Source organism: Geotrypetes seraphini, chromosome 15 (genome assembly GCF_902459505.1).
Source record: "Geotrypetes seraphini chromosome 15, aGeoSer1.1, whole genome shotgun sequence".
NCBI classification, from domain to species: domain Eukaryota; kingdom Metazoa; phylum Chordata; class Amphibia; order Gymnophiona; family Dermophiidae; genus Geotrypetes; species Geotrypetes seraphini.
Genome location: NC_047098.1, coordinates 49,994,138 through 50,011,994, shown reverse-complemented (window position 1 = coordinate 50,011,994; position 17,857 = coordinate 49,994,138). Strand labels below are relative to the sequence as shown.

Here is a 17,857-nt window from a genome sequence, read left to right as displayed (position 1 = left end):
ATGGGGCACATAATCAAAAGCTAAAACGTTCAATAAACCACCTAAGTCAGCACTTGAATGTCCTAATCGCAGGGGTGTCCAAGTGACGATAATCAGAACCTTTTTCCTGGTGTCTAGCAAGACGCATTGCAGGTTTCCAGGTCTTGCTGTGTCTTGTCAGGTAGAACCAATGTTTCAGCCATTATGCTGTGAGGTCTGCTGTTTGTCTTTATATAGTAGGTCCTCAAACCTGATTGGCTGGGGCTTGAGGTGAATGAGGCAGAAAAATATATTAGTCACCAGTTTAAATTTTGGTGGGAAAATCAGCGAGACCTGGAAACCTGCAATAAGCATGATGCCAGCTGCAGAAACCCTGAGAGAACTTATAACCCAGCTTTAAACTCAGCAGCGACTTTTACCTTCTATGAGAAAAGGAGATCAACTGATTTTCCCACCAAAATTCAAATTTGTGACCAACTGACTTTCCCACATCATAATGACTATGACTCCCTCTCCTAAGGGCTGTGATTGCTGACAAAGAAATTGCTTGGGTCATTCTGCATGGCAGTGCGCAGCACAACAACTGAGCCCCACAGGGCTGTCTCCATAAAGAAGTATTTCCTGATTTTACTACTGACTCTGCTACTCATTTGGAGCATCCCAGAGGATGTGACATACTTAACAGTAACTGAACTCAAGAAAGCCAGAGATAAGCATACACCATTGTAGAAAGCTGAATAATGTTAAAACCAGAGATCAAGCTGGGTCACTAGCATTGTAGAAGGCAGGAGAAAGGCCATGTGGATGGTTATCTGCTGTTGTAATCTTTCTGTTTTGTCTCCGTTAGGCTCTTATTAACCAATGGAAATCCATGGAGACCACTGCATTCTTGCCAGACTGTCCCCTCCCCTCTGATGCATTGACCTTCTCTGAGCTGGTCTTGGATGATCAGGGTCAACTGGTACACATGAACAGACTCCCAGGTGGAAATGAGGCAAGTTCCCTTCTCATTCCCGCCTCTTCACCCTGTGTTTCTCCCATATGAAAAGAATTCCAGGTGGAAATGAAGCAGAGAGCAGGACATTTTACTTCTAATTCCTGCTGTTTAGATGCAGGACATTTAGGCACCAGAATGTTTAAGCCCAATTCTCTTACTCTTGACTCGTAGCCTGAGTTCATTTCTCTCTGGCTGTGCTCCCTCCCCACGTCTCCCTAACAATGCTGCTGCCTCTCTGGCTTTTTCTCAGCTACTTAGGATCTCACTTTCCTACCACCCAAAGGGAGACTGCAGTTCCCATTGCTTAATCCACAACTCATATGACATCACAGGTGTCAATGCCCTAAACATATTAGAGAATGACGTGGGGCAAATTTGTCCCCGCAGGAACTCAGTTTCCCTGTCCCCGCAAGTTTTGTCACTGTCCCTGTCCCATTCCTGTAAGCTCTGCCTTAACCACACAAGCCTTGAACACTTGTGATTTAAAGTGTTTGAGGCTTGTGTAGATGAGGACAGAGCTTGCAGGAATGGGGCAGGGACAGGAAAAGAACTCGACAGGATGTGAAAACGAGTTCCCGCAGGGACTGGGAAAAATTTGTCCCCGCGTTTTTCTCTAGAACATATCATAGGCACCGACGTTGCATAATGATTAGTGATACTAAACACAACTCCTGAACACAGTGAAAGCACTTGTTCACCTAACCCATGGATAGGCAATTCCGGTCCTCGAGAGCTGGAGCCAGGTCAGGTTTTCAGGATCTCCACCATGAATATGTACGAGATGAATTTGCATGCACTGCCTCCTTGAGATGTAAATCTATCTCATGCATATTTATGGTGGAGATCCTGAAAACCTGACCTGGCTCTGGCTCTCGAGGACCGGAATTGCCTACCCCTGACCTAACCAGACTCCTGCATTCTTGATGCATACACAGTTGAGATACCCTACCTTTCAATTCCAAGGCTGTTCTTCACCCACTATAAACTCTGACCCTCAAGTCCCAGGTTCTGTCAATAGCCTAAACCAGTGAGTCTCCTTAAAAGGTTATTACCTTCTCTGCCCTGAATTTCCACTCCTTGACTCCTGTGCCATCTGGTGATAATCTTGGCTTTTGTGATAGGACTATCACCTCATTAGGATTTCATATAACAGCTAAAGTGGAGGGCAGCCACACAAGACTCAAAGTCCTGGATTTCAAACATATGGACTTTAGTAAATGGGAGTGTATCTGAAGAAAGAGCTGTTAGGATGGGACGACATAGGGGAAGTGGAAAAACAGTGGTCTAAGCTGAAAGGAGCAATAAAAATGGTTACTGACCTTTATGTGATGAAAATAAATAAAAACAAGCAAAAAACGAAGCCAAAATGGTTCTCTAAACTTGTTGCGGAGAAAATAAAGGCAATAGAGGTGGCGTTCGTGAAATTTAAAAATACCCAAAAAGAGGAGTACAGAAAGGACTACTGGGTGAAACTGAAAGAAGCCAAGAGAGAAATACGTCTGGCGAAAGTGGAAGAGCAAATGGCTAGGAATGTAAAAAAGGGAGACAAAATTTTTTTCAGATATATTAGTGAAAGGAAGAAGAAGAAAAATGGAATTGCGAGACTAAGAGATGATATGTATCGATATGTGGAGAGTGACGAGGAAAAAGCAAACATGTTAAACAAATACTTCTGTGTTCATGGAAGAAGATCCTGGAGAAGGATCTAGATTGTCTGACAAAGTTACACATGAGAATGGAGTAGATATTGTGTCGTTCATGGAAGAAAGTGTTTATGAACGACTTGAAAAATTGAAGGTGGACAAAGCGATGGGACTGGACGGGGCTGGAGGAGTTGCCGTACAGTGAGAGATTGGAGGACATGTTCGAAACATTCAAAATACTGAAGGGAATAGACTTAGCAGATAAAGACAGATTGTTCACCTTCTCCAAGGTAGGAAGAACGAGAGGGCACTCTCTAAAGTTGAAAGGGGATAGATTCCGTACAGACGTAAGAAAGTTCTTCTTCACCCAGAGAGTGGTAGAAAACGAACGCTCTTCTGGAGTCTGTTATAGGGGAAAACACCCTCCAGGGATTCAAGACAAAGTTGGACAAGTTCCTGCTAAACTGGAACATACACAGGTGAGGCTGAACTCATTTATAGCACTGGTCTTTGATCTGGAGTCCGCCGCGTGAGTGGACTGCCGGGCACGATGGACCACTGGTCTGACCCAGCAGCAGCAATTCTTATGTTCTTATGGATCCATCCCAGGATATTGAGGGAGCTCAGAGGTTCTGGCAGATCCTATTAAAGATTTGTTCAACAAATCCTTGGAGACGGGAGTGGTTCCTGGGGATTGGAGAAGAGCAGATGTGGTCCCTATTCACAAAAGTAGCTGCAGAGATGAAGCGGGAAACTACAGGCCGGTAAGCCTCACTTCAGTTATTTGAAAAATAATGGAAGTGTTGCTGAAAGAAAGTATAGTGAAATTCCTAGAATCAAATGGATTACAGGATCCGAGGCAACATGGTTTTACAAAAGGTAAATTGTGCCAGACGAATCTGATTGAATTCTTTGATTGGATGACTGAAGAATTGGATCAAGGGCATATGCTAGATGTAATTTACCTAGATTTAAGCAAAGCCTTTGACACGGTTTTGGTTCCTCATAGAAGGCTCTTGAACAAACCTGACGGGTTGAAGTTAGGACTCAAAGTGGTGAACTGGATTAGAAACTGGTTGATGGACAGACGCCAGAGAGTGATGGTTAATGGGATTCGCTCGGAGGAAGGACAAGTGAGTAGTGAAGCCCCTCAGGTATCGGTGCTGGGGCTAATCCTGTTCAATATGTTTGTGAGCGACATTGGCAAAGGGTAGAAGGAAAAGTTTGCCTTTTTGCAGATGATACCAAGATTTGTAACAGAGTAGACACCAAGGAGAGAGTGGATTTCATGAAAAAGGATCTGCAAAAGTTAGCAGAATGGTCTAATATCTGGCAACTAAAATTCAATGCAAAGAAGTGCAGAGTAATGCATTTTGGGATTAGAAATCAGAAGGAGCCGTATGTGCTGGGAGGTGAGAGGCTGATATGCAGGGATGGGGAGAGGGACCTTGGGGTGATAGTGTCTGAAAATCTAAAGGTGAAGAAACAGTGTGACAAGGCGGTGGTTGTTGCCAGAGGATGCTGGGCTGTATAGAGAGAGGCGTGACCAGTAGAAGAAAGAAGGTGTTGATACCTCTGTACAGGTCAATGATGAGGCCCCACTTGGAGTATTGTGTTCAATTTTGGAGACCGTATCTTGCGAAGGACATAAAAAGACTTGAAGCGGTCTAGAGGAAGGCAATGAAAATGGTAGAAGGTTTGTGCCAGAAGACATATGAGGAGAGACTGGAAGCCCTACATACGTGTACCCTAGAGGAAAAGAGAGACAGGGGAGATACGATTCAGACGTTCAAATACTTCAAAGGTATTAACGTAGAACATAATCTGTTCCAGAGAAAGGAAAATAATAAAACCAGAGGGCATAATATGAGGTTGAAGGGTGGTAGATTCAAGAGTAATGTTAGGAAATTCTTCTTTACGGAGAGGGTGTTGATGCGTGGAGTGCGCTCCCGAGGGATTTGGTGGAGAAGAAAACAGTGACAGAGTTCAAACAAGCATGGGATGAACACAGAGGATCTCTAATCAGAAAATAATGGGTATACACTTCCCCCTCCCCATTCGCGGTTCCTGCACTCGCGGTTTCATATAATCACGATTTTTTCTGGGGAGGGGGGAAAATAAAAAAAACAGTCATAATGTAAAAAAAATGCATCTTTTTTTCCTCCCTGCCACCTTCCTGGCCTTACCTGGTGGTCTAGAGGGCTTTCGGGGCAGGAGCAATCTTCCTACGCTCCTGCCCCGTGCAGATCGCCATGAGGAAATGGCTGCTGGGAGTTCCTGTAGTCTCTCGAGAATACGTCGGAACTCCCTACAGCCATTTCCTCATGGCAATCTGCACGGGGCAGGAGCGTAGGAAGATTGCTCCTGCCCCGAAAGCCCTCTAGACCACCAGGTAAGGTCGAGAAGGCGGCAGGGAGGTAGGGGTGGATCAGAGCCGGATAATGTTCTTATGTTCTTAAGTGAGCTTTGATGGAGACTCCAGTAGATGGAACCTAAGCACACTACTGGGCAGAGCTCTGGGTTTCTGGCCCTGAAATATCTAAGAAAAAGGACCATTTAAACTAAATTAATTTATGGAGCATGTATGGTTGGGCAGACTTGATGCACCACTTGGGTCTTTATCTGCCGTCAGTTACTATGTTACACAGGAACATTCAGGACACTATGGCAAAACCCTTCCCTATGGAGGTAGGACAGTGCTTCCCAATCCGTTGGCAGCTGTGACACTATGATTGCAACAAAAAAAAAAAATTGTGTGACCCTACTGGAGGTGCAGAATAATGATGCATCTATAGAGAGTCCACCTGGGTGGTAAGAACATAAGAACATAAGAACTGCCATCTCCGGATCAGACCCATGGTCCATCTAGTCCGGTGATCCGCACACGTGGAGGCCCTATCAGGTATATACCTGATGTAGTTTTAGTCACCCATAACCCTCTATGCCTCTCGTAAGGAGATGCACATCTAATTTGCCTTTGAATCCTAACACAGTGGATTCCTTAATAACCTCCTTTGGGAGAGCATTCCGGGCATCCACCACTCGCTGCGTGAAGCAGAACTTCCTGACATTTGTCCTGGACTTGTCCCCCCTTAGCTTCAAACCATGTCCTCTTGTCCGTGACACGTTGGACAATGTAAATAATTTATTTTCCTGCTCTATTTTATCGATGCCTTTCAGTATTTTGAACGTCTCGATCATGTCCCCTCGCAGCCTCCTCTTCTCAAGGGAGAACAGTCCCAATTTCTTGAGTCGTTCCAAGTTCTCCATACCTCTTATTAGCTTCGTTGCTCGTCTCTGAACCTTCTCCAATAGTTTTATATCCTTCTTTAGGTTGGGAGACCAATGTTGGACACAGTATTCCAAGTGTGGTCTGACCATTGCTCTATAAAGCGGTATTATGACTTTCTTCGATCTACTCGTGATTCCTTTCTTTATCATGCCTAACATTCTGTTAGCTTTCTTTGCTGCTGCCGTGCATTGTGCCGATGGCTTCAGGGTCCTATCTATCAGTACACCCAGGTCCTTTTCTTGTTCGCTCTTACCCAGAGTTGCGCCTGACATTCTATACTCGTGTTCCTTATTCTTATTACCTAAATACATTACTTTGCATTTCTCCACGTTGAACTTCATCTGCCATTGCTCTGCCCATTTCTCTAACCGATACAAGTCGCTCTGGACTTCCTCGATATCCTCCTGCGATCTGATTGCCCGGCATAGCTTTGTGTCGTCTGCAAACTTAATGATCTCACTGGATATTCCGTGGTACCTCAATATGGTGTGCCAATGCACAGTTTGGGAAGCTTTGGGCTAAGATATCTCTGGTACAGATAGAGGCTTCAGTTTCTTAACCACAAGACTTCAAGTGCAACCCCAATCAGCCTTCTTAGACATATATGCCACATCTAAATAACCAAAACTGACCCTCCTCCCCTCTGTCTCTTCACCCTGGGTTTCTGCCATATGAATAGACTTCCAGGTGGAAATGAGACTAGTTTCCCTCTCCCTCCTGTCTACCTTATCCCGTGTTTTTTTTTCTTTCCCTCATTCCTTTACTTCTTTGCTCTTCCGTTTCCCTTTTACCTTTCATCATGTCCTTCCTATGTTACCTCGCTTAATTTTTCCCATTATGACTTTGTTTTGTCTTTTGTATGTCTGCACATTTTTCTGTTCTACCTTTGTCCTTCTCTTTGTCGTTTTTTCTTCTCCTTCACTTTCTCTGCTGAGTTTAATCATATTTTTTTCTCTATCTTCCTCTCTTAGGGGGGGGTCTTTTAAAAAGCCACAATAAATGTACCGAAGCCTATAGGAACTGAATGGGATTTGGTGCATTTACCGCGGCAGCATCGCTTTTTTGAAAGGACCCTTTATTTCTTTCTCTGTTTCCATACTTTCTTTATATTCATGACTTTTATCTGTTCCTGCTCTTTCCTATCGCAATAATGGAGAAGGTTGTCTCCCCTTAAAATAAAAATCTTGCCAGGCCCTGTGCAAATGAGCTGAACTGAAAAGTGGCATGGCTTAATTCCCAGCCTGTAGGAAGACTGATATTCAGTACTAAACAGATGTTAAAATTTGGGCAGATGAGAACTCCATACGGCACTTGTGCGCAACTTGTAACGGTGGCAAACTCAGAGTGGGTCAATGTGGAGCAGACTCCAACTAGAGAGGAGAGAACAACCCAGTTTGTTCCTGTTGAATTCTTTGGCAGTGTGTCTGCAAGACATGGTTCAGTTTACAATCATATTTTGTTGGTAAAACTGAAAGAGAATTGGCACTCAGAAAAGGAATCTCTCCATGTGATGGGGAGTGGGAGAATAATTGTGTAATTGATGCCATTAAGACGAGAAATTAGATTGTTTTCTGCTGCTGAGAGATGGCGATCTTGTGGTGCTCTGCGAATGCTCTTGTTGCGATTGTTTTCTCTGCCTCTCCTTCCTCTGACCGCCCTCCTCTCCCTCTCTTTCAGCTCTCATTCTGGCTTTGAGTGGTTGAAGTCTAGGGGAATAGGGAAGTCCCAGAGGGACGGAGCGCTCTTCTTGCTGAAATTACAAAACGCTCAGAGCAGGCTGGGCAGGAGCATTGAGTGTTTACTCTCTCTGTATGAATACAAATAGTCTGATTATACAGAATCCTGCATTGGCAAAGGACAGAAAAGAATGAAGTACCTGTGTGTGTATGTATGGGTGTGGGTGTATGTATATATGATTCTATAGTTGAATGGGTATGTGTAAATAGATAGATGTATAAATATATGCAGATACAGTTACAGATATAAATATATACATAAGGTTATGTGTGTATAGTATATGTTCAGGTATAAGCAGATGTAAATGCTGCCAGGTAGAAGGTAATTTTCTAACAGGTTGCCTAGATTTGGAAATTGAGAAGGTGCCTATATTATAAAAGCACATATAAAATGTTAGCATACATCCTGCAATTGAAGCTATGGACATTATGTCTGCTCAGAAGCAGGTGCAAATGTTATCAAGCTAAGTACGTGTCAAAATCATGACTTCACCCCATTTTTAGCCCTAAAGTCTCTTTTAAATATATGCCTATTTGCACCTCATGTCGTTTTAAGCATGAGATATTTGTTCTAAAGAAACAAGGTTTTACCCATGAACATGGTTTATAGAATTACTTAAGTATTCCCCCAGATTCTATAAAAGGTGTTCAAATTTCCTTGTGCAACAATCAATTATTGACATTAATTAGCAACAATTTGGATTTGTGCCTGCTTCTTGCTAAGACCTATCATCTAAAAATCCGTGTACAAATCTTATAGTACGCAACTCAAAAGAAGGCGTGGTTGTGGCAGGGGCTTGGGTAGATCGGGGATGTTCACTAAAGATGCATGCAGTAGTACTTGATACTGGGAATTACACCCAGGATTTATAACAGGTTTGGGGCTGAAATCGACTCTAAGCACTGTTCTATAAACGGCACCCAACTCGGAACATAGTGCTCCAGACAGATTTTGTTTTCGATGCCATTTTTTGAGTGCCATTTACTAGTCCATTATGTGCATAGGTAGCTGCAAAATTCATGAGTACGTCTTACCTTTGGCAGCTAATTTTCAAAGTAAAACTGCATGGACACTTTGTGCCTCGCCCTCAGGCTGGCTAGAAGTAACCCTCATGCGTTTGTTTGTTTTTGCCCAGATTGAGGGCAATTTTCAGGTAATTTTTGTATACCGCCATACCCCGAAGAGTTCTAGGCGGTTCACATTGGTTAGGCAGAGATTACAAGTGGTTACACTCAAGCAAAAGCTTTTTGCTTGATACCCATCACATTTTATGGTTTATCAGCGGAGATCAAACATATCACGTGTTTGTTTCTTGGGAAGGCAGCATGGAACATGTTCCTTCATTTTATGTGCAGATTCATCAATATAGTTGCAGGTCCCTGATCCAGAGGGCTTAGCATTCAGGCAAGGCTTAATGGTAATACGTGGAACATATTCATGACAGTGAGAAGCAGAGAAACAGGCATGCTATTTTAGTAGGACAGAAATTGGTGGGATGGTGGTTCAAATTTCACCACTTGTGTCCAAATGCCAGGTATCTGGATAAAGGTGTCTTAAGGTAGGAGAGAAGCCGGTTATCCAGGAGGATTGATTTCTTGAGAAGCAGTGCTGTTACAGAGCTGGAGAGACTAACGGTGTGTATTATAACTGGAGGACTGATTATAGGTGCATAGCAGCAATTTGCTTTTGACTGGTTTACTGGTTGAAGGATTCACGTTGAAATAGGTCGTCTGTTTGCATTACCTGTTCTTCAGGGCTCTGTCACAAAATACATTCCAGCTGATACTCAGCACTATAAACCAGCCAAAAATGGCGTTGACCGGTTAAATAGCACTTAATTGCTGATATTCTATAAGGCAGTGTCTCGCAAACTTTTTCAGCAGCATACTAAACTCAGAGCCACATCTAGAGGGCCTCTGAGCATGCGTGGATGTTGACTGATGGTGTCACACGCATGTGCGTGATGTCATCACGTTGACGTCCATGCATGCTCAGAGGCTCTCCAGATGCAGCCCTGAGCCCCGGGGGCCTTCCAAAACCTGGACACACTGCTGGATTTTGGAAATCCTGCCATCTGGTGACCCTAAAATTCCAGTACGCTGGGAGGCAGAGAGGGGGAGCGGCGCCAGTGTCACACCCGGAAATTTGCCACAGCACACAGCTAGCGACTGCTATAAGGCAACTTAGGTTCCGTTATAGAATAGACTTCTACCATCCACCTTCAGGGCTCCAAAATGGAGGCACCTGCTTATAGAATTGCCCTTTACAGTTCCACTTAACCATTAACTCAGATCAGATCACAAAAAAACCTGAGTCTGGAAGACAGTAAAAAGACAGAAGTTTAAAACAACATTAAGCTTAAGACTTTGTTTCACTTCTCTTTTACGATTGTAGTTTCTCCCCTTTTTTCCTATTGTTTGAAGTTGGTCTATGTGTCTTATTAGTGTTTTATTAAGACACCTAGATTTTATCTAGTATCCCCAGTTTTAATATGTTTTTTATGTAAATGTTATATTGGACACCGCTTAGAAACCTGATTAAGCGGTTTAAAAAATCTTTTAATAAACTTGAAACTTCTCCACCACCTCTGGCAGTCATTCAGTAGTAAAGAAATCAAATTAAGTGTTACGGAATTCAACAATAACAACAAAAAGAGGTCCAAACAAAAACTGCATACAGAATATCTTCAAACTAATGAGCACGCAAGTAAAAGTCTCTAAAACTGAGGCTTTAATCACCAGATTCTGGTCTTTTTGTACTGCTCATTGGTTTGCAGATAGAGTTAAACAAACTGTCATGTCCTCTGCCAGCTCCAGTATGAATCAAGCTAGTAGTAGTATTTTTACTTCCACTGTCGGGTATAAAATCAAATTTTATTTTTTAAAAGAACAATAAACTCGCTCTCATCAAATCCTAGTCACAGAGCATTTGAAAAGCAATGCAAAAAAATTAAATCTATGATGCCAGCAGCTATCTGGCATGTTAGTGTCTAGTGGAGATTCTGGATTTACAGTTCATGCGCCTTGGGTTTTTCCTGTTTGGGCTCTTTTATTTCTAGAGGGTGAAGTTTTAGGGTCTTGACACTAGATGTCACCATTTACTCTTAGAAATATCTTGAGGATTTGGCATGGGATCCCTCCATAGGAAACATTTTAGCGGTTGTGTGCCAGGATCTTAACCCCAGTAGTAGAATAGCTAGTGATCCTCACTTAGTGTATGTTCACCCTGATCTGTCTCTGTTCCTCTTTAGTCTGGTTGTGTTTCAGATTGGATTACAACTTGTTTTAAATGTATTTTTAATATCTTGCAATTTGATCATATGTTTTCCTAACAGCCATAAATTTTACCAAGTTCCATTAAATCTGACAACTGAAACCCTTATATAAAGGACCATCAAATTAATTAAAAGATGAAGAATTTACACAGGAGAGGCTGTCTGAATAATGATGAGTTAATTCTAGAATTAGCCACAAAAGTGGATGCAGCTGGTATGCTTCTAAAGAGTGGTGAGTTTTAGAAAAGGAAAATACATGAATACTTTTCCTTTTAATATTGCTAGTTGTCTGTGCAACCAGTGGTGGCAGACGTGTATATTTATCCTGCTTTCTATTTCCATAGGAATTCTAAGCTATGGTAAAAAGTGGCCTTAATGTATTTTTATGCTTGTCACACTCGCATGCTAAGGCCATTTTTATTGCATGACCAATGTTTCTGTTTCCAGTATTAATGGCCAGGCGCTAACTTTCCCATTAGTGTATGAGCACTTATTGGTACCTGGTTTGTAAGCAGAAAGGGCTCATGCACTAATCATGTGCTAATCGGTTAGCGCATGGCATTGTAGCTATGCTAACCAAGTAGCAGAGAACACGCCTACTCTCTGCCTCGCTCCACTACTAAAACAGTGGGAAGTGCCTGCACATGTCAAAATTACTGTGGGACATCTGAGTGAACCACACGGTAAGCACTTTTTTACTGCAGTAGGCATGCGTTATTACTTACTGCAGCTCAGTAAAAAGGCCCCTAAACTAGGGTTAACAGATGTCCAGGAAAACCCGGACATGTCCTCTTTTTAGAGAACTGTCCAAGTGCCCGGAAGGATTTCCAAAACCCAGCAGTTTGTCCAGGTGTTGGAAGGCCCCCCCACTTAAGAGTAATGTCTCTTAAGGTCAGTCATTTTGCAACTACAGACTAACATGACTCGCCCTCTGAAAAGTTTATATCCTTAATGTGACTTTTTAACTAAGGGCCTCTTCTATCAAACTGCGCTAACGGTTTTTAGCACAGAGAGCTGTGCTGAATGGCCTGCACTGCTCCCGACGCTCATAGGAACTCACCACGCTACAAACTGCTAGCGCAGTTTGATAGAAGAGGCCCTAAGAAGTCTTGTGATACTTGCTGGCCAACAAAAGAACAGCTTAAGTGGTTTAAAGGAAGATTCAGTCTCTTTTCTTTTTGCTAACATTGGCCAAAGAAATCCAGGATCTAGAACAACGTGGAAAGGGATCAGCAGAGAAACTTTCTATGGGGGGATTAATGAAAATCAACTGCATTAAACTACTAGCAAGAGAACTTTTAGAGAATTGTGCCAGTAAATTTGCCACAGTCTATTGCAATAAACTGAGAGATACAAAAATTATCTAACACATTTTACACATGCCCTATGAAATACACATCAGCAAGAAAGAAATCAAGGGTAGTATTTTATCACTTCATGTCCTCAAAACGGGTGGGATCACTCCACACTAATATGCAGTAAATATGGAGTAAATTTACCACAAGCTTTACTGAATATTTCTAAGTTGAAAATCTGATTCCTTTCTGGAAGTCAAAAGTTGACTTTGAAGTATGTGCTCCTCCCCTTACCCAGTAATTTTGAGACATATTTTTAAATTTATGGATAAAAAATAGAACGACTGGCTTTTGAGAATTGAATATTTGGTTCTTTTTTAATGTCTCCTTAAATTTATGTGATCTTACAGTTCTGGGGTCCTTCAAGGAATATGGTTCTTAGGATAATTTTTCTCCACTGAATCAGAATATGCTAACTATTCTAATTGCATAAAGGGAAAGAAAATTGGTATACTGAAGGTGACCTGCAATAAATATAAGGATTATAAAAATAATTAAAGTGGGATGTGTCTGCGCTCCAGACCTCCGCTTACTTGCAACAGTAATAAAGCCCTCTTAAACATATAGCCCATAAAGGCATAAACTACGTATTAAGAGAATCATCTTTCAGATGTAGAAACAGAAAAATAAAGGCAGATAAAGACTTGTATGACCTACCCAGTCTGCTCATCATGTCATCTACTATCCCTTCCTCTCCCCTAGAGATCCTGTGTACTTGTCCCAAGCTTTTTTTGAATTAAAGTACTGTTTTTGTCTCCACTACCTCCACAAGGAGGCTGTTTCACAAATTCATCCCCTTTTCCAAGAAAAAGTGTTTCCTCGGGTTACTTCTGAATCTGTCCCCTTTCACCTTAATCGTATGCCTCCTCATTCCAGAGCCTCCTTTCAATTGAAAGACTTGCATTCTGTGCACTTAGGTTAGATGTGTAACTGCAGTGTAATGTTATATGTACTATGCATATAATATAATAAAATTAATGAGCTATATGAAAGCAGAGCACAGAAGGGTTGACACGCGGTTAGATCTATAGAAGGAATGAGTGCCCCAGTAATATCTGTTGTACAATAGCATGGACTCTGTGGAAGGTCTGAGTATCCTTGTGGCATATCTGCTCTTAGAAGAGACTTCAAGGAGAATATCATCCTGTTTTGGCTTCTGCTCAGTAAGGCCATGCTCAGATGTGTCTCTGTTAAGAATAGGTATGCAAATCCCTTCTTCCCTGTTGCACAATGATGGTAGCGCACTCAAATCAGCAGTAGACAACATTTATCACTTGTATGCCGACAACTCACAGATCTATCTATCTATACCTGAAATCTCAACAGACATTCAGTCACAGGCTTCAATCTGTTTATCTGACATCACTACCTGAATGTCTTCCCACCATCTAAAATTAACATGGCCAAGATTGAGGTCCTTTTCTTTCCACCTAATCCCGTCTCTCCTCTTCCCCCATTCTCTATTTCTATGAATGCTGTCATCCTCCCTATCTCGTCAGTTTGTAACCTTGGAGTAATCTTTGACTCATCTCTCTCCTTCTCTTCTCATATCCAACAAACTTCCAAAACCTGTTCTTTCTCTGTAATATCGCAAAAATCAGACCCTTCCTTTCTGAGCACAGTGCTAAGACCCTCTTCCATACCCTTATCGCCTCTTGCCTAGACTACTGCAACCTGCTTCTCACTGGCCTTCAACTAAACCATCTCTCTCCCTTTCAATCTGTTCAGAACTCTGCTGCACGCCTATATTCCACCAGTGTCACTGTGCCCACATTATCCCTCTCATCAAGTCACTTCATTGACTTCCTATCCATTTCTGCATACAGTTCAAATTCCTCTTACTGACCTACAAGTGTATTCGCTCCGCAGCTCCTCAGTGTCTCTCATGTTTCCCCACATTCCCTCCCCCCCCCGGGCACTTCACTCATCAGGTAAGTATCTCTTAGCTATACCTTTCTCTATGGCCAACTCCAAACTCTGTCCCTTCTACTTTGCTACACCATATGCCTGGAACAAACTGCTTGACTCAGTACAAGAAGCTCCATCTCTGGCAGTATTCAAATCCAGACTCAAAGCCAACTTCTGTGAATTTGCTTTCAATTCCAAACTCCAACCCAATATCTGTCTTATTCCCTCTGGAATTCCCTCACCTGAGCACTGCGTACAGATGCACTTTTTGTCTAGTTTTTCTGTCTTGACCAGATTGTAAGCTCTTTTGAGCAGGGACTGTCTCCTTTGTGACTCTGTACAGCGTTGTGTACGTCTGGTAGCACTTTAGAAATGATTAGTAGTAGTTTACCAGAGTCAGTGATGTTGCTGCCCTAAACTTGAGTAGTGCAATTAATGATCATCTTATCTTCACTCTTAATTTTAAGCCCTGATCAGTGTTGACATTTTTGTCAACATCATTGGGAGCAAAGAAAGGAATGAAGAGATAGAGGGAACAGTGCGAAAATGAACATTGATTTCATGTTTATAGTGTCTGGGTTATTGACATTCTCCAGTGGTATCTCTGCTAATGACATCCTACCACATCTCCTTGGTGATATTAGCCGAGGAAATGATATCGAAAAGTGTAGACTTCTATTCAGGTTTTGGAACACCAGAAATAATGACGGCTTTTGATCAGAGGCTCTGAATAATTCATTTGGTTGGATTCCATATAATTTGCCGTGATACTAGTGGAACCAGCGGCGTCGCTAGCAGTAACTAATGATACCACTTCTTATGGAAATAAGACTGATCGCTTTAAGGACCCTGAACCTTGTTCCAGAGAGAGAGAGAGAGATTGAGGCTGTACTGGTGCTGCCTTCTCTTGCCTGTGTGGGCAGTGTATTGCTCCAAATAGCTGCTGCCAATGTTCAAGGGCTTCTGAAAGGATAATTATTCCGACCCTCCTCCTGCGAGTGACCATGTTGTGATTAGTTCTGCATATCTAATTAACCCATGAACTTTTGGTGTCTTATTGTGAAGCATGGTGTAAGAAAATGCAAATAAATGCTCTTGGTAATGTTTGGATAAAAGTAGTGCGGTCGACATGTTCACTTGAATGCACAGAAATAAAGGTTAGTAAATAGAAGGGAAAAATATCAGATGATCCCTTTTTAATGGACCAGTTGAATACATTTCTTGACTAGCTTTTGGGAATTAGAACCCTCTTCCTTAGGTCAAAATAGAAGGAGAAAAAGATGACGTTGTCAGAAAATATAGGTGAAATCATGAAAAGTGGGGTGGGGAAAGGAAGCGAAGAGAAGATGGCTTTTAAAATTTTAGATGTAAATGTGTATGTATGCAAATAACATACATAGACACACGCACATATATATACACCATAATTTCTTGTGTAGATATAGACAGTATCTGAAAAGAACAGGACCCTCAACACTTGTCCAAAGAACTTAAAAATGAATGTACTATTACAAGTATTAAAAAATTATTACTATTATTGACAGGTATTATTGCAAGATGCTGCAAAAACTGAATGATCCCTGTTTTCAAAAGCATGTCATTCAGAAAGTGACCATTAAGAGTGTTTTAGCAAAACAGCATTTTTAGCGAAGAAGATACAGTTACGATTAAATCTATGTGACAAACTTGTATGGCTCAAAGATGTTCAGTAAGGGAGTTCTAAATTTGGATAATGTTATTTTTGAAGGTCACATGAAATGTTTAAACAGTTCAAAGTATTTTGAAACTATCTAAGGGACAATTGTAAATATCCACACATGTATAGACATGTACTGTATAGTGGGTAGTTTATAAAGTCATTTTTGCATGTATGTGGCTTGTTATAAAATTCTAACCTTTGTAAAAAATATGTGTACTTTGCCAGGAGGCATGTACAGGGGCAGAGTGTTTGCAAAGTCTGCAAGTATGCATGCATGGGTTGGCCATTTACCGTATATTCACGCATATAACGCGTGCGTTATACGCGTTTTTACCTACCGCGCATACCCCTCGCGCGTTATACGCGTGAGCGCGGTATACAAAAGTTTTTCTACATAGTTCCCACCCCGCCCGACGCCCGATTCACCCCCCCCAGCAGGACCGCTCGCACCCCCACCCCGAACGACCGCTCGCACGCGCTCCCACCCGCACCCGCATCCACGATCGGAGCAAGAGGGAGCCCAAGCCCTCTTGCCCGGCCGACTCCCTGACAATATCGGGCCAGGAGGGAGCCCAAACCCTCCTGGCCATGGCGACCCCCTACCCCCACCCCGCACTACATTACGGGCAGGAGGGATCCCAGGCCCTCCTGCCCTCGACGCAAACCCCCCTCCCTCCAACGACCGCCCCCCCCCAAGAACCTCCGACCGCCCCCCCAGCCGACCCGCGACCCCCATGGCCGACCCCCATGACACCCCCACCCCCCTTCCCCGTACCTTTGGTAGTTGGCCGGACAGACGGGAGCCAAACCCGCCTGTCCGGCAGGCAGCCAACGACGGAATGAGGCCGGATTGGCAGGGCGGGTAAACGGAGAGTCGGGACAGCGCACGGAGAGTCGGGGAGGGCGAAAGGAGAGTCGGGGTGGCCAGAGGAGAGTCGGGGCGGGCGAAAGGAGAGTCGGGGTGGCCAGAGGAGAGTCGGGGCGGGCGAAAGGACAGTCGGGCAGCATGCGCGTTATACCCGTGAGCGCGGTATACAAAAGTTTTTATACATAAAATCGTGGTTTCTGCGCGCTATACCCGTGTGCGCGTTATACACGGGTGCGCATTATCTGCGTGAAAATACGGTAAATTGCTTGTGCAGGGCTATCAATGGACATTCAACAACACTAACTAGATGGCACCGTTGAATATCCCCTCTAACCTCCTATGCTGAAACTGGTTGATTTATGGTCTCTGTGGTAGCAGAGTTAGGGTGGAGCGGAAGCATGGCCAGCTTTTGCAGTCTGTTAACCGGGGAGAGAGTGTGGTGAAGTGGTTAAAGTTACAGCCTCTGTACCCTGAGGTTGTGGGTCCAAATCCATGTTGCTCCTTGTGACCCTGGGTAAGTCACCTAGGTGTCCTTTTACTAAGGTGCGTTAGCCGATTTAGCCTGCGCTAAATAATAGCATGCACTAATCGCTAACGCGTCCATTATATTCTTATATCCTTAGTAAAAGGACCCCCCATTGTCCCAGATACAGTAGATAGATTGTGAGCCCACTGGGACAGGCAGGAAAAAATGCTTGCGTATCTGAATAAATTCATGTAAACCATTCTCAACTCCCCTGGGAGAACAATATGGAAAATTAAATAAATATGATGTGGAGCCATGAAGCTTACAAGTTATTCCGCTCTTTTCTTGACATTTCTTGCTTCAATGAGATAAATGCATCTAGTAAATGGGCATAAGGATAGGGAAACCAAGTCATTGTGACATCACCAATGAGGTTGGCTCTTAGGCATTGGCGGAATGAGGCATTATGACATCACAAAACAAGGGGCCGCTGAAAGGTTCTCATCCCAAGCAAGAAGAGAATGGGGAGAGTGTGGCGCAGTGGTTAAAACTACAGCCTCAGCACCTTGAGGTTGTGGGTTCAAACCCACGTTGCTCCTTGTGACCCTGGGCAAGTCACTTAATCCCCCCTATTGCCCC

At 43.1% G+C, this 17,857-nt stretch overlaps 1 protein-coding gene across 4 annotated transcripts in view; it reads left to right on the top strand.

The window, feature by feature from the left end:
* ACACA (acetyl-CoA carboxylase alpha) overlaps positions 1–17,857 on the top strand; it is a 434,156-nt gene that overhangs the window by 263,645 nt on the left and 152,654 nt on the right. For all 4 annotated transcript variants that reach the window (XM_033921833.1, XM_033921832.1, XM_033921836.1 and 1 more), the window contains one exon: positions 827–973. In XM_033921833.1, coding sequence (XP_033777724.1) covers positions 827–973 — 147 coding nt within the window. The remainder of the gene's footprint in view (positions 1–826; positions 974–17,857) is intronic.